The sequence below is a fragment of the Heteronotia binoei genome, chromosome 17 (assembly GCF_032191835.1).
Source record: "Heteronotia binoei isolate CCM8104 ecotype False Entrance Well chromosome 17, APGP_CSIRO_Hbin_v1, whole genome shotgun sequence".
In the NCBI taxonomy this organism is placed as follows: domain Eukaryota; kingdom Metazoa; phylum Chordata; class Lepidosauria; order Squamata; family Gekkonidae; genus Heteronotia; species Heteronotia binoei.
The window spans coordinates 16,279,576-16,303,820 of NC_083239.1; the positions used below are offsets into that span (position 1 = coordinate 16,279,576).

A 24,245-nucleotide genomic window follows, 5' to 3' on the forward strand; every position below is an offset into this window, starting at 1 on the left:
GAAGATCTTGCCTCACTAACCTGTTACAGTTCTTTGAGGGGATGAACAAACATGTGGACAAAGGAGACTCAATAGATGTTGTTTACCTTGACTTCCAGAAAGCTTTTGATAAAATTCCTCATCAAAGGTTCTTTAGAATGCTTGAGTGTCTTGGAGTAAAAGGACAGGTCCTCTTGTGGATCAAAAACTGGCTAATTAATAGGAAGCAGAGAGTGAGTATAAATGGGCAGTCTTCGCACTGGAGGACGGTAAGCAGTGGGGTGCCGCAGGGCTCAGTACTGGGTCCCATGCTCTTTAACTTGTTCATAAATGATTTGAAGTTGGAAGTGAGCAGTGAAGTGGCCAAGTTTGCAGATGACACTAAATTGTTCAGGGTGGTGAGAACCAGAGAGGATTGTGAGGCACTCCACAGGGATCTGTTGAGGCTGGGTGAGTGGGCGTCAACGTGGCAGATGAGGTTCAATGTGGCCAAGTACAAAGTAATGCACATTGGGGCCAAGAATCCCAGCTGCAAATACAAGTTGATGGGGTGTGAACTGGCAGAGACTGACCAAGAGAGAGATCTTGGGGTCGTGGTAGATAACTCACTGAAAATGTCAAGACAGTGTGTGATTGCAATAAAAAAGGCCAACGCTATGCTGGGAATTATTAGGAAGGGAACTGAAAACCAATCAGCCAGTATCATAATGCCCCTGTATAAATCGATGGTGGTCTCATTTGGAATACTGTGTGCAATTCTGGTCACCACACCTCAAAAAGGATATTATAGAATTGGAAAAAGTCCAGAAAAGGGCAACTAGAATGATTAAAGGGTTGGAACACTTTCCCTATGAAGAAAGGTTAAAACGTTTGGGGCTCTTTAGCTTGGAGAAACGTCGACTGCGGGGTGTCATGATAGAGGTTTACAAGATAATGCATGGGATGGAGAAAGTAGAGAAAGAAGTCCTTTTCTCCCTTTCTCACAATACAAGAACTCGTGGGCATTAGATGAAATTGCTGAGCAGTCAGGTTAAAATGGATAGAAGGAAGTACTTCTTCACCCAAAGGGTGATTAACATGTGGAATTCACTGCCACAGGAGGTGGTGGCGGCTACAAGCATAGCCAGCTTCAAGAGGAGGTTAGATAAAAATATGGAGCAGAGGTCCATCAGTGGCTATTAGCCACAGTGTGTATATATGAGTGTGTGTATATAATTTTTTTGGCCACTGTGTGACACAGAGTGTTGGACTGGATGGGCCATTGGCCTGATCCAACATGGCTTCTCTTATGTTCTTATGACTACCTGAAGCTGCTTTATCCCGAGTCAGAAAGTTGGTCTTCCAAGGTCAACATTAACTGCTCTGACTGGTAATAGTTCTCCACAATGTCAGGCAGAGATCTTCCATATCTCCTGCTACCTGATCCCTTTACTACTGAGCTGCTGCCCCTCTGCAAGGCAAGAGCAGAGCCCCTTGACAAAAGGCTCTCGTCACACATTCCCCCCACAGATTTAGCCACCCAGAGGTTAAGAGGGGTGTTATCACAGCATAGGATGTGACACCAACTCTAAAGTTCAGGAGAAGGCATACTCAGTAGCAGGGCTTTTTTGCAGAAAAAACCCAGCATGAACTCATTTGCATATTTAGCCGTACTCCCTGACACCAGCCCAGCCACAACTGTATTCCTGTGTGTTTCTCCTCAAAAAACGCCCTGCTCGGGAGGGGAAGAAATGCAACAGCAAGCATTAGGGAAAGGCAGTGCACTGATTCACTCCTGGCCTCAAGGTAACTGCCAGATAAGAAATGCAATCTACTGTATTTCACAAATACTTTTACTGATGGTTTTCCTCAGCACACTTCGCAAAAGGGGTGCGGTGAAATATTGCTTTGAATATTTGTTTCTTAAGTGTATTTATTAATTCCTTGCATTACATTTACAACCCAATGGCCCCTCTGGGCAGCTCACAGCACTCAGGGTAATGCTATATCTTTTTTAAAAAGCCCCAATAAATAACTCCAATGTTAAAAACACTCAAGATAAAATATCACAAGAGCTCCATAAAAAGAAATGCAGAGACACATTTTTTTAAAAAGCAAACAAGGTCTTAACCTGTCTCCCAGATGCTGTACATTTTTTGCTTCTCATTAGGCATACAAGTCAGAGGCATATTGAGATATATACCCTTAAAGCAAAGCATCTTGAAACTGGGTCTGTTCAAGAAAGATTTTGTGTTGTTTTTAAAGTATTAATGTTAGTATTGCTGAGTTAAAATATGAATTGGCTTGCATTTGTTGATTGCCTCACTGAACATGTAGAAAAATATGGGTATTTGTCTGCCATTCAACTTATTTTATGTTCACCTTACTTGTGGAAGACCTTAAAATCATATGACTTCTTGCCATAAAATCATGTGATCACAGAAGGGATCTTGAAAAAAAAGAGCAGCATTTTTCCTCTAAGTGCTTTTTCATCTACCCTGCTGATTGACAGATGAGAGTTTTTATTGGATACTCTAACTTAATGAACTCCTTTGTGGTAAAATAATTCAATAACAAATCAGGTTCCTACTTTGTCAACAGCCTTTTGCAAAAGGAGAAGAGGGGAGGGGGAATGTAATTTGACTTGACGATGGCGTTATCTCATTACCTTAATTGTGTTAAGAATCCTGGAGCAACATGGTTAGCAGAGTGGCTCTTCCCTAGTACTGGAAGGCAAAAATATCAGCCTAGCTATCCATCATAATCTCCATAACACAATGTGCTGTTCAAAACTCACTATGATTGAGCTATGCCATTGGTTTTCACACCATAATCTGAGGACCTTTGGGGATCCTCAACCAACCTGACCTGGAAACCTTTATAGGGATCATGGAGCTTCACCTGGTCTATCAAGATAAAGAGACATTCATGGCTGATGCAGCTGATTTCCCTACATTTCATTCCAAACCCAAAAAATAACACAAGACTGATACCGATTCCACACTAGCAGTCACTCCGCCCCTGGGATTCTGCCTTCCTCAGAGCAAGTGACTAATTCCCCACTAGTCACTGCTCAGCCGCATTTTAACTTGCACAGGTACTGGTGTATTAAGCACAATATATCCTTCAAAACCTCAGCGGTTGAATTATCACTCGCACACTAAAAGTGTGTAAACAAACATTTAGTGCACAGTTTATAATAAGTTCATATAGCAAAATAATAGAACGAACACCTACACGACGCTCCCCCAGACTGTTTTCTAAAGTCACGTCTCAAAGGCACTGCCTTCAGCCGCTTCTTGCAGTTCAGAATCTGGGTAGAGACAGGGAGCGTTGTTCTGCACAACCTCTCACAAAGAGATCAAAAGACCGTATTTCCTGGATTTCCTATGGTTTTGTTGGTTTTACCCTTCGTCAATCTTCTCTCAATGCTGTTTTAACTGGAGCCACAGTACAAAGAATTCAATCACGGATCAACGCGTACATGCTCAAGTCTCTGCTACCGGCTCTCCAGGAAATGGATAATTCAACCGGTGAGGTTTTGAAGGATATATTGTGCATTTTAACTTGCAGCTCCCTCCAATTTCCCTTGCAGCTTCCAGATCTCCAAAAAACAAGACCAAGTCACCACAGGGGAACTAGAGGGAGCCGCAAGTCAAAATGTGGCCACACAGCAACTAATGGGGAATCAGTTGCTTGTTCTGAGGAAGACAGAAGCCCAGGGGTGGAACAACTGTGAGGAATTGGTATGAATCTGCTTCCACAAGGTGCTTTTACCCTGAACAAAGAGCAGCATGCCCCTTACTTTTTTGGGGAGGGGGAGCTTCCATATGACATTGTGCTTATTCCAAGCATCACTTGTATGGCTCTTGGGAGTTCCCTGTTTACGAAAGAAGGAGGGGAATCAAAGAACAATTTCCTTTTATCCAGTTTAAACAGGGCAATGCAAGGTGCCTGTGGGTGGAACTTCTGTGTGGGAGCTCCACTCCCACACTTGCCAATATGAGGCAAGGGCTCTGCCTTCAAAATGGCAGTTTAGTTTTGCACTGTGGCTCCTTTGAGAAGAGGGAAAGGAGGGTTCCTTGTACAAGGGTCCTGTACAAGTATCACATGGATTTCAAGGGGGAAATTCAGGTGGGGAGAGCAGCATCAGAAGCAAGTGGCCCAGGAATGGAGCATCTCTCTACTCACTTTGACACCACTCTCTGTTGCTTCCAAAGCAGGAGCACCCTTTTACAAATTCCATGTGGATGCAGCCTGAATCTGACACAACTCATATTCTCAGTTGAAAACTTATGGTTGTCTGGAGTGCTGCCAGGAATTTGGAATGTAGTGGGAAAGTAAAAAGCACAAAGACTATTTTTCCCCTCCTATGCATGCATGCCTATGCATGGTGATTTTTTTCCCCCTCCCAAAGATGAGGGATGGTTTTCAAAGATACAGCGTATCAACCTCCATGGCGTGTCACCCAGCCACTGAATTAATCTCAATTCTGAATACCCACTTCTGAATACCCAACAAGAGTTATCACCTCCAGAAATTTCCAACTGTGAACTTTCTCTATCAGCCATCTTTATTACAGCAAAATTCAGTTTTATGTAGCACAGGTATTGGTCATAAATAAAACTTTGAAAATGTCTCTTTCTCTCTCTCTCTATCCTAAAAAAGAAAAATGATAACTTTCTAAACGAGTATTTCATACATTCCAGGTAAACAAAATTCTGCTCTGTTGGAAGAATTGACCACTCATTGATCCTCCTTGCTCTGAAATTATGTGGACTCACTTGGAGAATGATTCTTTAACTTCAGGGCAAATGTTTTAAATACAAGTCCTTGCAAAACTCCAAGCATTTCTCACTGTCCTCAAAAGATGCTTATCTTCAAATAAATAACCAAAAAGAGTTAAAAACTGTTGCCGCCTCCATTGGAAGAGAAATATGGGTTGGTTCTTACAGGTCCAGCAGTGGTAGTCGTAAACCTGGGAATAAAATAAACAGATTGTCTTATTAGATAACGAGCAAAATGCCAGCCGGGAAGGTACAGATCAGCTCTGGAGCAGCCTCTGAATATTTATGAACTTCATCTTGTTCATAATTGATCTAGGGGGCAGAGGTGAGTAGTAAAGTGCCCGGCATTACAGATCACACCAACAGAGTCACACCAATCCTAAGCAAAGTTACAGCAAGTCAACTGGATTCAGTCAAAGTTAGCCAGAAAAATCAGACCTGCACCCATTCCATGAATGTCTTAAAGGAGCAGATGGCATCCTTGCTACACTGATTACAAAGATTTTGTATTTTGGAACTATCATCATCATCATCAATTTCTATCCCACCCCTCCTGCATGTGCATTCAGGGTGGGTTACAACATAAAACTCACAGGAATAAAACCAACTCTACTACCTGAAACAGAAAGAAGTGGTAGAGTCCAGCCATGACAGCAGCCTCTACCACTTCATGCCACAGATGGGAGTACTATTAATGAACGCATTATCCCATGTAAAAAAAAAATTAAAGGAGAACAGTGCAATGTGGAGAGGAAGCTGGGCTTGAAGTGTTCCTCTGGTGTTGCTGCCCTTACAGGGAGCCCTTTCCTGAACAGTATACAGCCTGACCTACCACCTACATTCTACTGTGCAGTTATCAGCAAAGAGTTGGTCTCTTCTTATTTCTCACTACATCCTGCTGTTCTGCACAAGATTTTTGAAATGCGTTCAGTGGCATGACACTGTCTTCAGGGGCTGCAGCTAACTTGGCCCCCTCCCTGAATCCCCCCAGTTTCTCCCTCTTGAGGGCCTTTCCTGGTATTCTGATATCCCCCAGGAACAGCTTTTGGGAAACCCCTTTGAGCTGCAGCAAAATGGGGAAGGTAAGAAAGTATGCTGATGGAAATCTTTCCCTCTGGATTCAGTCTTTTGTCTCTGGATGTTCTTTGCCAGCAGTTACTAGCTATGGTGACTAAAAAAAACAGGGGGCTCTTTATTAATCAACCCCAGACAATAATGTTTGGCATCCCTGAACTTGAGAAACTGAGCAGTGGAATAAAAAATGGCACTCTGCTGGCACTCTGGGAATTCTCTCCATATCTCAATGGTCTTTACCACAGAGATTAGGGCTAATTCCAAGAGCATCATCTGGAAGTGGTATAATTGCCTCCCCAAACTCCACTCTCCCCAATCAGTGCCCTCAAATTATCCCAGCATTTACTGAGGCAGTATGGGCAACCCTAAAACTTACTGACAATGTGACAATGTCAGACTGTCCTGAAGTCAGTCAACTCTCACAATGTCACAAAGTCAAACCAAAATGGCCATTCTTTCTGTTCATATTGAATTGGTGAACATTCATCAGTGGGTTGTGTAAACCCCCTGAATGACCAATGAAAGCCAGCAGTGTTTCAGAGGCTTGAGGCCATTAGCACCTATCCATATAGCACTTTAAACTCTCCTTTTAGCATTAAAAAAGCTATTCGTCCCATATGGGTTGCCTTATCACCATCTGCAAACTGAAACAGCTTCCCAAATATGACCTGGATATCTTGTACATATTGTCACTACTTAACATACTCACCCATAAGAAGGAGAAAATGGATATTGTGGCCCATCACCTGCCATGGCTGGGGGATCACGGACACTGTTGGCTGGTTTGGCTGGGGTCCTCTGCTGGTAAGAGTAACCAGGTTGAACCAGTGGGATGTAGCTGAGCACAGGTGTGTAAGGTGAGCGGAAGAGTTGCTGGGGGTTGTAAGGAGTTACCTATAGAACAGGGAAAACATTTACTTTGAGGAAGGAACTCTTTACTTAACAAAGTCACAACAGAATTGTCAGGGGATGTGGCTGAACAAAAGAACACATGAGGACATGCAACTGCCTTATACTCTATCAGACCATTGGCCCACCAAAGTAAGTATTGGCTACTCAGGCTGGCAGCAGCTTCCCAAAGTCTCAAGTAGAGGTCTTCCCATCACCTGCTAGCTGGTCATTGTAACTGGAGATGCCAGGAGTTGTTCCTGGGGTCTTCTGCATGCCAAGCAGATGCTGTACTTCTGAGCCACAGCCCTTTCTCAGACATTTGCTTCATGTTCTGGAAGTGTCAGACCCAATCTCCAACAGCTCCAGGTAAAAGGATTGTAGGTAGAAGGGTTGGGAAAGATCAGGAACTGAACCAAGGACTGATCTACCTCTGAGCCACTCCCCCTGCCTTTTACCCAAAATGTAATTCCATATGACACAGTGTGTGATGCTGTCTTATACTCAGGCACACTGTTGGTCCATCTAGGCAGCCAAGCATTCTCCACTCTGACTGGAAGGATCTCAGTTTAAGATCTCTCCCAGCATCTGCTACCCAAGATCCTTTAATCAGAGTTGTCAGGGATTGAATTTTGGACTTCTTGCATGCAAAAGTTTCATCCTCTCTCTGCCTCCACTCTCTTCCTTCAAGCTGACATCTGCAAAATCGGCCTAGCTTGCTTTGTTGAAGCAGAAGAATCACACCCTTCTCCTTAGCCTGATGGTGGCACAATTGCCTGCAAACCATGGCAACTCATCCTAAGAACATAAGAAAAGCCGTAGCACTCTGTGTCACACAGTAGCCAATATATGTGTGTGTGTATACACACACACACACACACACACACACACACACATATATATATATATATATATATATATACACACACTGTGGCTAATAGCCACTGATGGACCTCTGCTCCATATTTTTATCCAGTCCCCTCTTAAAGCTGGCTATGCTTGTATCTGCCACCACCTCCTGTGGCAGTGAATTCCACATCTTCCTTTGGTTGAAGAAGTACTTCCTTCTATCCGTTTTAACCTGACTGCTCAGCAATTTCATTGAATGCCCACGAGTTCTTGTATTGTGAGAAAGGGAGAAAAGGACTTCTTTCTCTACTTTCTCCATCCCGTGCATTATCTTGTAAACCTCTATCATGTCACCCTGCAGTCGACGTTTCTCCAAGTTATAGAGCCCCAAGCATTTTAACCTTTCTTCATAGGGAAAGTGTTCCAAGCCTTTAATCATTCTAGTTGCCCTTTTCTGCACTTTTTCCAATGCTATAATATCCTTTTTGAGGTGCGGTGACCAGAATTGTACACAGTATTCCAAATGAGACCGCACCATCGATTTATACAGAGGCATTATGATACTGGCTGATTTGTTTTCAATTCCCTTCCTAATAATTTCCAGCATGGCATTGGCCTTTTTTATTGCAATCGCACACTGTCTTGACATTTTCAGTGAGTTATCTACCATGACCCTAAGAGCTCTCTCTTGGTCAGTCTCTGCCAGTTCACACCCGTTCAACTTGTATTTGTAGCTGCGATTTTTGGCCCCAATGTGCATTACTTTGCACTTGGCCACATTGAACCTCATCTGCCATGTTTACGCCCACTCACCCAGCCTCAACAGATCCCTGTGGAGTGCCTCACAATCCTCTCTGGTTCTCACCACCCTGAACAATTTAGTGTCATCTGCAAACTTGGCCACTTCACTGCTTACTCCCAACTCCGCCCTTCTAACCAAGCATCTTCCTAAGCAGGCAATTCTCAACCTGCTCACCTCAGTAATATGTTTTATTTCTCTCCCCTGCTTCCAATATTTTACACTGCTCCTTTCAGGGGTTTTTACTGGGGCCAAATTTATCTTTGGTACTGGCCTGTAGAACCTCAAGGCTGGGTCAAGCCAGGCCTGGGGGCAGAGGAATCAGCTTCATCTCCTCCCCTCAGCTTTTTACTGTCACCATTCATCTTATTGTGGTTTATCAATTCCAGGGCCAGCATCAGCATGCAACAAGGTGGGGCAGCTGCCGAGGCCCAGGGTTTCTGGTGGGGCCCACTGCCACTGACTATATGCCTCTCCTGCGGCCCCTTCACTTTCTCCCCACTTGCTTGCTTGCAAACACCCTGCCATCTCAGCTGCCCAGTCTTGTCAGGAAATGGGCATGTGAGTGGTGCAAGCAACAGTGAATACAGGTGGTACAAGGGCTCATGATGCATAGGCATGCGGGTCAGTGGGTAGGAGGAGAAGCATGATAGGGTGGTAGGCAAAAAAAGAGGAGAGGGACCCTGGGCATTTTGCCAAGAAACTGCCCCCCTCCCAGTCTGGAACTAACTCTGATCCATTTTATTCCCCATCTGTCTCGTTTAAAATAGAAACTCTGATTTCATTGTGCGGGGTTGACTGTGCTAGTTCCCTCTGAAAGCCCATCTGTCTAAGCTGATGCAAAACTAGAAGGCGGTTCTGGTGCTTGGCTTTGGCTCATCACATCTCATAATTTTGAGTGTATTTACTACAAACACTCTTAAATGCTCCTTCTGGGTTGACAATGCACAAAGTGCCATGTGGGTTCAAGACAAGGACACCTCACTTGCTGAGGCTGAGAGTCTACAATAGCTGGGATGTGACGGAGGCCACAGACTGACATGGGTCAGAGAGATGCAAACTCTCTCTCATAGGCACCCATCACCTCCATAAACCTTTGCTAATCTTAGAATTCCTATGGCTTGAATACTGAAAATTATTTCATTATTGCAGTCAGTGCAGCTGGCAAAAAAGAAAAGGCACCACACTACACAAATTTGGTAGAAATGACTTGGCTGAACCCACAAGTGACTGTTTCCAGGGCTAGTCAGGCCATTCAGACAATGGCAAGGACTCATTCTGCTCCTAGCCCTCACCAGCACAGGAAGTCTGGTGTCCTCTCCTTGGTATGTAGCAACATGGGTCCAGGAGGGGATGGGTATACCTTGCTTGAGAGAACAAAATACTTTAAACAGGCTCTGAGCCTCTGACTATTACTGTTGATTTGGCATTTGCAATTCATGTTTACTGGTTTCCTGTGGCTTTTCTTGCATGAGGTCCCTCTGATGTAAACTTAAACAGAGGTACTACCTCTGGTTTGGGAAATTCCTGGAGATTTGTAGGGTTGCAGAGGGGAGGAATCGCAGAAGTTATAATTCCTCCAAACAGCCATTTTCTCCAGGGGAATTAATCTCTGTAGAGTGAAGATCAGCTGTTATTTCAGGAGATCTAGTCCAAGCCCCACCTGGAGGATGGCAAACCTAGTAGACTGCCTGTGATTCATCTCTAGGGGCTTGAGTTAGCAGGATTTGTTCAGAACTACGAAAGCTGAAACAGGGACATACGTTTCCTCTGCCCAGTCCCAGCTCTCTCCGTGCCATTGAAGATCTGCTGAAGTGTAAAATACCTGTCTGGAGTAGCACCCCAGCTGAGGGTGTAATGTCTGCTGGTACGGGATCCGTGCTCTTTGCTGATACAAACTCTGTTTTTGAAAAAATACACAAGGAGGGAGCTGAATGCAGAGGATCTGGGGTCTCTTATCACTACTACCCCCGTATTCAAAACCTACCCCCAGAAGCCCACACAGGAAGAGATCAGTGTTCAGATACAAGCTGTTGTTTTGACAATCTTTGCTTCCCGTCTTAACTTGATGGGTAATTCAGCCTTTTCCTTCAACTGACTGATCGATTAATGGATGAATCATATTTATACTAACTGGCATATTACTAAAAGCTCAGGATGTGCTTTTTCAAAGGTAATTGAATGAAAAAATAAGACAACTTGCAATTTAATAAACAGGAGCTTCCGGTTGTTTGAAAGCCTTCTCCAAAGGACTGCCTTCTGTGGGCCTATTCTGCAAGCAGAGGGACTTTTCACTAGCAGAAAGAGCTTGCCCCTCACCCAAGATACTCCTCAGAATATCCTGCATCAATGAAAGCCTCCTTCTGCTAGTAGAAAGCACCTCTGTTCATGGAATAGATCCATAGGATCCAATCTCCTATCCAACAATATGAGACCCAGTGTCATGTAGTGACTGGTGACAGTGTCAGACTAGAATCTGGGAGAACCAAGGTCAGATTCTCATTCTGCCATGGAAGCTTGCTGGGTGACCTTGGGTCAATCACATACTCTCAGTCCAGCCTAACTCACAGTGTTGTTGTAAAGCTAAAATACAGGAGAGGAAAATGAAGGGGGAGGGGAGTCAGGATACAAATGAAGTCAATAAATATAGAAATGCAGTGTACACACAACAAACTGTGGTACAGGATTAGCTCTCCAGGACTGGCCAATTCCTAAGTTTGTTGAGGGGAGGGCTGCTTTGGCCCAAGGATTCCCAAGTAGCTTCCTGGCCCAAGTGGGGATTTAAACCCAAGTCTTCCCTGCCCTAATATATGCCAAGATCTATCCTGACCCAGCTTTGATTTGGGAAGAAGATTCTTCAAAGAAGAAGGACTAAGGGCTGAGGAGTACCTTTTGACCCCCCCATACCTTCCTGCCCCCCAGCATCTCCAAGGGAAGACCTCCTGCCTTCTCTACCACAGCAGCCCCTGTTCAAGACCCAGTGGAATAAGTATATTAGGAACCTCCTGAAGTATCCCCCAGAATATCCCAGAACATCCCCCAGAACCTCCAGAATATCCCCCAGGAACAAAGAAGGCACAGAACCAAAGCCTGGAGCAGGCAAAAAAGTGCACACCTCACAGCTTTAGAAAACCCACTCTCCTATAGGAAGAGAACACCTGATTGTCTTGGCACGATCTGAGACCCAACTCTAGATGTAGGAAGAGAGGATGTTATCGGCTCTCTGTATGAACCTCCAGTTAAATGCTAGCATTTGCAGGTCCAACAGCTCTTCAACATTGTTTGTGATGTTCTTGTATAGCTCCTTATTTATTTCTTTTCTCTCCCCGCTGAAGGAAGGCTCAGGGGAGCTCACAAATTAAGGGTCACACAATCACATTAGTTGTTCCTAATCCTTGCTGTTACTAATCCTTGCTGTTTAGCTTTTCTTCTGCACTGAGGATCAACTACAGCTTCATAGAATCATGGCTCCCTGGTGGAGACCACTTTCCCTGATGGTCCATGTGCAGAATGGGAGAATAGGACACTCTTGGTATCACACTCTACTGGCTCTCCATACAACTGGCAACCCCCCCCCCTCAAATCTCCCATATTTTGCCTTCTTTCCAGTCAATGGGGGCTGATTCTTGCTGACTCTTCAGCAGGAAGTTAATTGTGTTTCTAAATTTGAGTCCGTACAACCTCATAGTGATCTCTACCTCCCAGCGCTGTACAAAGACCCTGCCTCTCCCCAGCTTTTCATCAGTTTGGTAACATTACCTGGTACTGTGGGAAGCTTGAGTGGTTTGGGAAAATGGGAGGTGGAGGATAATTCAGGCTAAGCCACAGTGGGTGTTTCAATGTAGTAGTTGTCGAGGTTGTTGGGAACCGTGGAGTGAAAACATTCCCATTGTACTTCAGATTGTTCTTATCCATGGCTGCTGAAGTTGCTGTGGAAAGTTCAAACTGTTGTTATACAAGTTATCCTAGATGCTGGGTTTTGCGTATGGAGGCCAGGCCTCCTGAAAGATAGACTCTAAGATTCAGGAGGTAGAACTTGGCAAATCAAAGAGTGAAACCTGGTAAGATATAGAGAAATCTACTGGAGGGGAGGGGGGTGACTGCATACCATCATCTCCTGGGCCTGTGCTGCCACTAACTGCATCCAAGCCAAGGCTGCCCAGTGGGGGCCCAGGAGAGGATATCAGAAACTTCCCATGCCACTGATGGCTAAGAATGAGCTGACCTCTGTGGAATATCATGATGGACTGCCCAAAGATGCTGCTTGGCCCAAAAACTGGCCCTGGCTTGGACTTTGGACAGCCCCTTCCTGAATGACATCTTGAACTGCAAGTCACAGGCTATAAGAACTCCCTGGCAATGCATTCTGCAACTCAAGCATAACTATCTATACTATAGATAGAATTCATTTCTTATGAAGGCTGGATCTAACTTGTTACTTTGTCAGGGTGGGCCATATATGCCATAAAATGTAATGCCAGGTATTGGAGATATGAACTTTATAAAAGACACAGGCAAACCCAATTAACACAAGCAAATCCAATTATTTTTACTCAAAAGGCAAACAAAAGCAATTGATTCTTAGCAGTGAAAGCAACTGGTTTACTGGGGAACCACCAAACCCCAAATAAATGTATTTAATCACATGCAAGACAAGTTTTTTCCATAAAAGAGGGGGGTATCTTAAACTTCCATACAAATTAGCTGCTTTTTACATATATAGCACTTTTAAGAGATGACATCATCCTTGCAAGTAAATAGAGTAGTTTTTCAGGGGGGGCCCAATACACCCAACCTCAGCAGCTGAGCACAGCTGTGATCCTTCTCCTGCTCTTTGTTTCCTCTCTTCCCCCATCCTACTTCTGAGGATATTGAGGAGGCACATTGGATTCCCCTCTGCACCACCCCATCCTCATCAACAACAACTCTGTGAGGTATGCCATGCTGAGTGACTGGCCCCAGGTGACCCAGACAACAGGGTCCTGGCTCAGGAGGAAGGGGGTCTGAACCTGGCTCTCCCAGATCCCCCATCCCAAGTTCTTATCCCTCCTGTGTTTCCCACAGAAGTGGTGGGCTGAGGGAAGGCCTGAGGGAGAGACTGTTTCTAAAACCTCCAGGGGACACTTTTTGTCCTCCTGTACCCTTTTTCCCTCATGGGCTGAGAACGGGGGGGGGGGGGGGGGGGAGGTCACCATCCCCAACACTCATTCTGCCTCCCGGCTCTGTGACTCTTCAGAAGTGCAGTGGCAGCATCAGTGGCCCGTTTCCCCATTGTTTCTCCATTTGCTTCTGAAGCTGGGAAGAGTTTTCTCCTCAGAGCAGCATGCACATGACAGCCCCAGTTGCTTCCCAATCCATGGGCCAGCCCTCCTCCTCCTCCTTTCTTCCTTGCTGACCCTGTCCCTCCCTTTGTCAGCTACCTGCCGCTCTGTGTGCATGCTCTCACCAAACCCCCTCACTGTCACCATTTGGGAAAACATGAAGCCAGCGGATGCAATGAGGGCAGCACCAGCCGCTCAGCTCAGCCCCGCCCCCCGCCCCATGTAGTGGCTTCTCCAATCCTTGCTGAGCTGAGGTAATAGGAGGTGGGATTGGGAAAAACCACACTTCCCCTTTCTTTGCCTTCACTTCTTTTCCCTCCTCACTATTTTAACTTAGCCTCCTAGCCCCACTCTATAGCAATTTCCTTTCTATTGCTTGACAGCTTTGACCACACCATGTGCTCCTGATTGCACCCCCAAGAAGCCTCCTGCCTTCCCTTCCTCACACCGGTTGCTCATGGACTGGGTAAGAGCCCTGGATGGGCCATATCTGGCCCCTGGGCCTTATGTTTGCCAGTCCTGATCTATAGCCTAGCCATGACACTCCCTCACTCATAATGACCCTCCTGGGAATCCTTACCATTGTTTTGACAGAGCCCGTCGACAAACAGTTCAGGTTCTGTTTTTGAGCAGATCTTGGCAAACACGGGGAGCTGCTTCTTCTGCCCAGTTCCTTGACTTTCGGCCACTGTCATTATCGAAGCCGGCCTTGTAAAACTGTCTTTGTGGGCAGCAGACCCAATCATATTGTTTTGCAAGAGGTCTTTGATCAACTTGGTTTCTTCAGCCACCATCTTATTGTCCAGAACTTTGGCTGCCTCCACACGTTTCAGTGGGAACTGTGCCAAGAGCTTGGCAATCTGAGTGTTGGAACCCATCGTGTTACTGTTACCACCATCTGCGTTTTTGGCACTCTTGTAGATGTATTTTGCGGGCAGCAGGATGCCCGTGACGGTGGACTTTGTGGACAGCTGGACATCACAGATGGACCTCAGTTTCATCTCCCTTTTGTTTCCAGTGAGAGCTCTGTAGACATTTTGCACTGCTTCCCTCTCCTCTAATGTCTGGTCTCCATCAGAAAATGTCATAAGATTGTTATTAGATGGACCTTGAACTGAAGGAACAGAGGCTGCCTTGTCGTCTTCCAGCCTCTGTAACTCTAGTTCGGTTGTGTTCTCCTGGGTGAGACTCAAATATTCTTGCTCAACCAGCAAGGAAATTTCATCTTTGCCAATGCTGGTTTCCAAAGATCTGCAGGAAAGGAAAAAATGAACCATCAGACCCTCACTTATAGGCCCAAGCCCAAAGGAGCTTGCTGTCTGAAAGAGCAGCAATGATATACATGAACCATAACCCAGAAAAAAAATCAGTGCTTCATGTAGAGTGCACAGGGGCTGTATGGATGTGCAAATTCTCTGCACTAGTCCCTTTGGACAACTTGGCCATGGTGGTGGTGCAACAGGAAGAGTGTTGAACTAGGACCTGGGAGACCTGGGTTCAGGTCTCCACTCTGCCATGAAAGCTCTCTCGGTGACCTTGAGCTAGCCACACCTCTCAGCCTAACCTACTTCACGTTGCTATGTGGATAATATGGCAGGAGGTGAGTAGCTTAATGCTGCTTTGGGTCTCTATTGAGGAGAAAGGCAGGGCACAAATGGCATTAATACATAACAAATGGCAACCTCAGGCATCAGGAGGACTGTAGGCCGCATGTACTAACTCATAACAACTGAAAAAAGCTAATACCTTATATATTTTGGGGCAGTAATTTTACACTCCATCCCAAACTGTGATCCAGGACAGGTAGGGTTGCCAACTTCAAGGTGGAGCCTGGAGAACTTGCACTTTTACAACTGATCTCCAGCTAGCAAAGATCAGCTCCCCTGGAGAAAATGGCTGTTTTGAAGGGTGAACTCTATGGTACTGTACCATGCTGAAGCCCCTCCCTTCCCCAAACCCTTCCCTCTCCTGGCTCCACTCTCAAAAGCCTCCTGGTATTTTTCAATACAGACCTGGCAACCCTAGACAGAGTCCTCAACCCTGGCGCCCAGTTTCAATCGGGCTTGTGCCAAACAAGGAAGTTGTGGTAATCAGAACAGAATTATGCTTCACCATGGAGCCCAAAGAATGATGCACAAGAAAGGCCAAACTGAGGGATCCTAAGTCCTACCTAAAGCTAGGGACTTGTTTGGCTGCCTTGCAGAAAGACCCAGAAAACATCACATTGAGACTTTAAAGAACAGTGCCATCTGGAGTCTCCAAGAAGAACTTCCTCAACTTTCCACATTTGTTCCCAAGCACCAGGAAGCGCTGACACATGGTTTTCTTCTCTCCTTTGTTTGTCATAAGCTCCAAGGACAGAGAACAGCTGGTGTGATAAACATGCGCTACATATGTACTTATCTATACATATAAATATCGTGCCAAATTTCTTAGTAAACTGCATATTACTTAATTATCTCCAATTATGGTATCACTGTGTAATTAGAGCCGTCTTTATTATTCTGCAAATTGAACAAATCTTGCAATCCTTTTCATTCAAACCATCCCTGAAACTTTGGTGCTTCTTGAGACAAATAGATAATCCAGCGTTTCCTCGCCAAAGACATACACATTGCAAATTGATCAGGAGTTTAAAATGTACTTTATGGCCATCAGTGAGAAGGGCAGGAGGTCAAGGACCTATGTTACACATCTCAAAATGTCTTGGTGACATAGTCAAACATTCTCGGCTATGGTTGCCAACCTCCAGGTGGGGCCTGGAGACCCAGAAACATAACTGATCACCAGACTTACAAATACAGTCCCCTCCTGGAGAAAATGGCTGCTATGGAGTGTGGACTCTATGGCATTATACCCCACTGAGGTCCCTCTCCTCCCCAAACTCCATCCTCCCCCGGGTCTACCCCCAGGGCTTTTTATGTAGCAGGAACTCCTTTGCATATTAGGTCACACACCCCTGATATAGCCAATCCTCCAAGAGCTTACAGGGCTCTTAGTACAAGGCCTACTGTAAGCTCCAGGAGGATTGGCTACATCAGGGGGCATGTCCACCCCTAAATCTCCAGGAATTTCCCAATTCAGAGCTGGCAACCCTATGCTCAGCCATACCTCACTTTTACCTTAATAGGAAGCCAAAAGGCAATAGAGGCTAGATCTGACCCACAGAGTGCCAGCTACTGACCACCTCAACTGCGTTGCTTTGATTGAAGTCCAGAACTAGTCATAGAGATGGGGTTGAACTCAGATTAAATTGGCCTTTTCCACTGATTCCCCCTTTCTGCAGCAGAGCCCCTTCCAGTCATTCCTTGGGATCCCTCTGTTCTCCAGGAGCTGCATTCATGGAGATCAGTGGGCTGCACTGGGACAGGGGAGAGAGGAATGTTTCATTCAGCCGGTGGAAAATTTAGTCTGAATCCAGTCCTTAGTTGCTTCAGCCCAGCCATTTCAAAAATCAGTTTAGCTAATCCCACCAAGCCCTGACTTGAATGGTTTGGGAAACCCAATCTCGTCAGATCTTGGTAGCCAAGCAAGGTCAGCCGTGTTCAGTACTTGGATGGGAGACTACCAAGGAAGTCCAGGGTCACTATGCGAGAGACAGGCATTGGCAAATCACCTCTGAGCATCTCATGCCTTGAAAGCCCTTTGGGGTCACTGTAAATTGGCTCTGATCTGATATTTTCCTCTACCATCCTTTTCACAAAAGCACACCAAGGGAAAGAACATCTATATTAGAGAGTATCTGGCCTTCATACTTAAAATCAGTAACAGTTATTTCCCTTCCCTCAAATAAGAGGCACTTTTTGAAGCAGTTAGCTCCCCTCTGAGCAATTCAAAGGGAATTCAGAAGTTCCTGCCTGGGAAAATTTCAAGGGAAACTGAAGGCGAAGTTATGATGTCATGCTGAGTCATGATATCATCACGAGGCAGGTTAAATACTATGTGTCACAGACCTCGGGGGCTCTGATCTGGGACTCCCACATTCAAAGACAGCCCCCAGATTCTTGATCACACGTCCTGCCTTAGAAGACTATTATGAAAGGCAATTGAGACAAGCCTGATTCTATGTCTTAATACATATTCTGCAAGCTAGCTAATTTCAAAGTTGCAAAGCAAAACCTGAGACATTTCACATTCTAACTCAGGTACCCATCTCCAAGTGGGGTCTGAAGTTCTCCTAGAATAATAGCTGATCTCCACACTACAGAGATCAATTTATCTGGAAAAAAATGGCAGCTCTGGAGGGCAGACTCTGTGGTATACTTGAAAGTTTAAGAGAAATATCTCCAGTGACCTCCCTAGGGTTGTCAAGTCCAATTCAAGAAATATCTGGGGACTTTGGGGGTGGAACCAAGAGCAACGTTGTGACACGCATAATCAAACGCCAAAGGAGTTCTAGCCATCACATTTAAAGGGACAGCACACCTTTTAAATGCCTTCCCTCCACTGGAAATAATGGAGGAAATGGCTGCCTTGGAGGATGGACTCCATGGCATTATGCACTGCTGAGGTCCCTCCCCAAACACTGTCTTCCCTGGGTGCCAGCAATTTCCAGCAGTTTCTCATTCTGGAGTTGGCAACCCTCTCTGGTTTAGAGGTACTGCCTGGGGAGGGTAGAGTTTGGGGAGGTCTAGGGTTGCCAATCCTCATGTGGGGGATCCCTGGTTTAGGAGCCTTCCCCCCACTTCAGGGTCATCAGGAAGTGTGGGGGGGGGAAATATCTGCTGGGCACTCCATTTTTCCCTATCGAGACTGATTTCCATAGGGTATAATGGAGAATTGATCTGAAGAGTTCCAGGCCCCACCTGGAGGTTACACAATAAAAAAGAGAGACTCATGGGACAGATTACATTCATTATTTCATTATGAATGAAATAATTCCTGGGGATTACTTCTTTGTAGAAACTCACAATTCATATACTGGTAACCCATACAATAGGTACAAAAATCAGTCTCTAAAGTCTTCCAAAAAAAGTTCAGTCACATGCTGTGCAAAAAGTTTCTTGATGAGTGACTTTGGAACTTTTTTGAAGACTTTAGAGATTGATATTTGTACTGATTGCATGAGTTACCAGTATATAAATTGTGAGTGTATTTGTAGGGCATTTCTATGGAATGGATGTAAGATGTTTCTACTTATGTGAAGATTATCAATGACAAATATTCTTACAAACATTTCATTAGATTTATTCAGAATTATATATTTGGACATTGTATAAGATTTCAGCATTCATTATTATGTTCATAGTTTTTCCCACCTGGATGCTGGCAACCACAGGTAACCCTAATATCAGGCATTCAGTCGCTATGTGGGAGAGAAAATGGGGGATGACGTTCAAAATGTATGCATGGGGATGTGTGTATTCCTGTTGGCTTCCACTGAGGCATCAGATTAAACCTTAGTAAGGAAAATGAAGAGGATTTTTCTTGTCATTTTACAGTCTCCTGATCTTGGCAGCCAAAGCATCTCTTCCAGATACCTTTGTTGTATAACCCTCCCCTCCAAGGGCAAGTTTTTTGGTGCTACTCCCCGTTTAGATCTCAGTCCACGCTCACCTGCCAAGGATAGAAAGTGCCTGTTCAATTTGTCATCCTCAGTAGCATTTGGGACCAAGATTATACCTCGTGCCCTTTTGCTTGATCCGGTGGCCTTTAATTATTTTAACATATTGACTTATGCAAATCAGGCTCACCAAGAGCAATCTGAAAGGGCTCTGGAATCTTTTGAACAAACATCAAAGAATCCCTTTTCTGGTCTGGCTTTCTGTTTTGTTTTGTTTTGCAACCACAGGGGGATGAGAATTAGAAATATGCGAGTGTTCCTTCATATTCCGTGTCAACATTATTTTCCATTATGTTAAGGCTGAGAAGCGCCACTCAACACCAGGCCTCCCTTCTGGCCCCATTCATTATCCTACTCTTATTCTGACCGTTGAAGTATGTTTCCCAAATGTTTGATACTTGCAGCACAGATCAATAGGTACAAGTCTAATAGTGTCCCCAGCTGCAAAGTTCATCTTTTGGGGAGACTGTTACCTTATCTAAAACAAGTTGACTCCTTAGTCCTCTGCCAATTAGCAAGTGCTAGCCCACAGTCACATAATGTAATCCTACACCTAATGAGGGGAGCATAAGAATGGTTTGGCAGCTTGAGATGGGAGCTCTGTATTTCCATATACGGTCACCAACAGCTGGGGGGGATGTCCTGCCCCTTTAACAGAAGCTCATTGGGTTATTATTTACCAGGTGATGTCATTGACCACTGTGCCAGAAAAGTGTCACCTGTCTGTTTCTGCACATTAAGCCCCTATTAAAGTAGCTCCAGGCCTGTTGGCAACCCTTAGTCTCATTACTCTTAGCTTCACTTCCAGATTCATGTCTGCCCCCATTATAACAATATGTGTACATTTTCAAAATACAAATACAACAATTAAAGATTCACAGAGACCAACTTTTCTGGACCGGGTGAGAGGGGTTGTGGCTCACTGGTGGAGCATTTGCTTGGTATGCAGAAGGTTCCAGGTTCAATTCCTGGCATCTCCAGTTAAAAGAATCAGGTAGGAGGTGGGGTTGCCAAGTCCCCAGACTTCCCCGGCAGGGGACTTTCGTGCGTGCACATGGAATGATGTCAGCCAGAAGTGGCATCATCATGCCGGTGATGTTGTTCGCGGCCGCTCTAGGCATTTCCAGGAAAACTCTATGGTTTTCCCGGATGCTCTAGTCATTTGGGAGGGGAAAACTCTATGGTACCTATTGTACCATAGAGTTTTCCCTCCCAAATGGCTACAGCATCCAGGAAAACCATAGAGTTTTCCAAGAAATGCCTAGAGTGGCTGCCACATGATGTCGCTGGTGTGCTGATGTCACTTTCGGGTGGCGTCATCATGCCAGTGGCGTCAAGGGAGGTTCCCACCGCCGGCCCAATGTGGGCCGGTGGATTGGGAACCTCCTGGGTGGGGGAACCCCTGCCCGGACCGAGGGTTTGGCAGCCCTAGTAGGAGGTGATGTGAAAGACCTCTGCCTGAAACCCTGGAGAGCTACTGCCAGTCTGAGTAGATAGTACTGACTTTGATGGACCAATGGTTTGACTCAGTGTGTTCATGTAACCACATGAGAGCCAGTGTGTTGTAGTGGTCAGAGTGTCAGGCTAAGATCTGTGAGTCCTGGGTTTGGAACCCCATTTCACCATGGAAGCCTGCTGGGTCACTGTGGGCCAATCAGACACACTCTCAGGCTTACCTACCTCATAGGGTTGTTGTGAGAATAAAATGGAAGGGAGGAGAACAATGTAAGCTGTTGTGAGTACCCCTTGGAGAAAAAGGCACAGTATAAGTGAAGTAAAATGTAATAAAAACATATACTAGATTTGTATGGAAATATCAACTTTCCCCCCATTTTTTAAATAAACAGCAGCACCTGGACAGCTGCTAGTTGCTACTAATTAATGATAATATTTGGAAAATTTCCTATAAACTTCCTATTCAGAGACATATAGGAAATGCTGTCTTCTCTTATTTTCTCTCTTCTTTCTCTACCCTGCTCCTGAACATTTCCCCATCACCAGAGGTTTTGTTAAAACTTCTTCATGCCAAATTCAGGATTTCTGAAGAGCAGATGTTCCCAGCCACTACCTTTTGTGTTGTGATTTTCTCCTTGTGAATACTCTTTTCTTCCCCCTTTTCTCCTGTAAATATTTTGATTCGTTTCAATGCAGAAACTATGGAGGGGACTTGCTGCATGTGGATAGCTGCTTCCAAAATCACAGATGAAAGTGAATACCATGGGGAGACGATTTTTACACAGAAAAAAAACATTTCTTCATTACACTCCTCCTCCATTACTGTGTTATGGAAGCTTCTTGGTTGGAGGGCCAAAGCAGATTTAAGGCCGGGCTTGGAAACTGGAAACTGTTCCTTAGCCCCTTCAGTTCTGGAAGATCCCTTTGGTTTCCCTGTTTTGTACTTTTGGAGGGCAAGAGTTCTAAAACTGGGGAATAGCCACTTATAGAACACTGCAGAGCAATACTCCCTCTAAGCTGTGGAGTCAAAAATTCTTCTTCGTGAGCTACTGACATTAAAGACATGAGCTACTGCATAAATTAGTTTGCTCTGGGGCCATTTTTCCTAAGCTAAGACAAAAATGTGTGACCTGGAGGCTAAAAACCTGTGAACAAGCTCACACTAACTCTGCTTAGAGGGAACACTGCTGCAGAGTTAGATCCTGGATGCAAAACTGGGCTAGCCCTGGCTAGTACTTAGATAGGAGACCACCAAGAAAATCCAGCATTGCTACACAGAAGGACACACTGAGATCACCTGTGTTTGTCTTTGCATTGAAAACCCTACAGGGGTTGCACTAAGTCAGCTGGAACTTGACATCACTTTCCATCACCACATGCTCTCACCATTTGGAGCAGCCAGATGTAATGCCATATAAACTGCAATTCTTTGGATGGTTATCTGGGAGTAAACCCAATTATATACCATGGGTTTACTTCTTTGTAGAACTACACAGGATTGGGAAGTGCTGAAACTTCCTAGAAGTCACACTGCTCAAGCCTTAGGTTCTCTTGTCCCAGGTCTGTGAGAGTGCCTGCGGTGATGAGAATGGACTCTATAAGCACAGGGGCCCCCCCTGCAGTTTACTGTGATTTCACAGGTCCTTGGAATTCAAATGGAGATTGTTTTATTGGGCACCAGAAGGACCTGGCACAAAAGCTCTACGCTAAAAACAACACAGAAGAAGATTTGACTTCCATTGAACACAAAGAAAACACACCAGTGTTCTCTCTAAGCTGAGTTAGTGTGAGCTAGCTCACAGGTTATTTAGCCTCCAGCTCACACATTTTTGTCGTAATTCAAGAAGGAAGGACCCAGAACAAACTAATTTATGCAGTAACCAAATTGCTTGCTCACAACCTTAATTCCAGTAGCTCACAAAGTAGAATTTTTGCTCACAAGACCCCACAGTTTAGAGGGAGCATTGATGGTAAGACATATGGGAGGAACAGCCCAGGCTGTTGGCGTCAATATTTATATTGAATATTTTCTTCCACTTTATCCTCATAACAAACCTATGAGCTAGGTTAGGCTGAAAGTGTATGTGCCTAGAAATCATCCAGCAAGATTCCATGACAGGGCAGAGATTCAAACTTGGGTCTCCTGAAACCTAATCTGACACTCTAATCACTATACCACCCTGACTTTACTAGGGCACTATTTATTTATTTATTTACTTGGTAGGAGCATTGTTGGTTCAAATAAATCAATGAAAGAAACACTCTCCCATTATTCCCTTTTGGTGCCTCGGAAGATCTCTGCCAGTGTCATTTGATACGGGCACGTACATCTTCAATGGGGAGTAAAAGTTACCTGAAACATTCTCTCTCTCCTCTCCGAGGAGGGGGATGGACCTCCCCTACCTTCTGCAATGGCCTGCCTGGGGAGGTAAGAAAGGCTCTCCCACAGAATGTGTAAAAGAGAACTATTCAGGAGAACATTTTAATAAAGGGAATTGGGGTATAGCATAAAGGATTTGGCTCAGAAGGAGTCTATTGCACTGTTCATGGTATGTATTATCTTTTTCATATTGCATTGTGTTCTGCTTTTATCATCCGTTTTCTGCACTGGCTATGGTAAGCCATAACTTTTATAATTTTATAATTTGCATTGTTTGTTAAGACAGCTAGCATGGCACAGTTGTGAAAGTGTTAGAGTAGGATCTAGGAAACCCAAGTTCAAATCCCCACTCTGTCATGGAAGCTCACTGGGTGACCTTAAACCAACGGCACATTCTCAGTCTAGTCTACCTCACATGTTGCTGAGTGGATAAAACAGAGGAGAGGAGAATGATGTAAGCCACCTAGGTCCCCCTTGGAGAGAGAGGCGGAATATAAACAAAATAAGTCAATTGTAATCAAGTCCAGTTGAATTATTTACTGGACACCTTGCTGGTCTTTGAATGCATTGCTCTTACTTTTTGTGATCCACCTTATTCCCAGTGAGCAAGGAGAACTACAAATAAAATTAGAAAATAAAATAAATTTTTAAAGAAGACTCACTCCTTTTGAGAGCTGCTGCTGGTGCTGCTGTTGTCTTCTATGAGGGTCTCTGAAGATGGGATGGGAGGGCAGCTAAACTGAAGAAGCGGTGAAGAGGATCTTGGTTGGAGTTCCTCAGGAAGACCTTGGACCCTTTTCCAGATCTCATGACAGGCTTTATCCAAGCTGTCAAGAGGAGTGTTGTGATGGATCCAGATGTGTCTCGGGAAAGGACCCAACGGAAAGGGGCCTTTGGAATTGACTGCTGAACACTGAAGACCACTTCTACTCGTCAGCATCCTGCCTCTCACACTGGCAAGGATCTGGAGAAGAATGTAAGAAAAAAAAACAGGAGAACTGTTCACCTTCTTTTATTTTGCAGTTTATTGTGGGGGTTTTTTAAAGACAGCCTAGAATGGAATAGATGGCAACGAACCCTGGTAGCCAAGTAACCATAGAACCCTCATGGCCTGGAAACTCAGAAGAAAGATAACAGGTGGATGGAGTTACAGGGAGTCCCAAAAATCCAG

General features: G+C 44.9%; 1 protein-coding gene across 1 annotated transcript; it reads right to left on the reverse strand.

Moving 5' to 3' along the window:
• Positions 1–4,520: 4,520 nt before the first annotated feature.
• C17H1orf94 (chromosome 17 C1orf94 homolog) lies at positions 4,521–24,026 on the reverse strand. The gene is made up of 6 exons (XM_060258599.1): positions 23,737–24,026; positions 14,257–14,927; positions 12,115–12,284; positions 10,181–10,255; positions 6,529–6,713; positions 4,521–4,936 (listed from the first exon to the last, which is right to left on the reverse strand). Exons 1-6 carry the CDS (start codon positions 24,012–24,014, stop codon positions 4,861–4,863), a joined length of 1,455 nt encoding a protein of 484 aa, XP_060114582.1. The 5' UTR covers positions 24,015–24,026; the 3' UTR covers positions 4,521–4,860.
• Positions 24,027–24,245: the final 219 nt, after the last annotated feature.

Bases quoted from the DNA above. Each gene is read 5' to 3' on its own strand.
- C17H1orf94 (XM_060258599.1), bottom strand. From the start codon at position 24,014: ATGCTGACGAGTAGAAGTGGTCTTCAGTGTTCAGCAGTCAATTCCAAA. The intron at 14,928-23,736 runs GTGAGTCTTCTT...CCTTTCCTGCAG, and splicing joins AGCAGCAGCTCTCAAAAGGA to ATCTTTGGAAACCAGCATTG. The intron at 12,285-14,256 runs GTAAGGATTCCC...AACTTTCCACAG, and splicing joins CGGGCTCTGTCAAAACAATG to CAACTTCAGCAGCCATGGAT.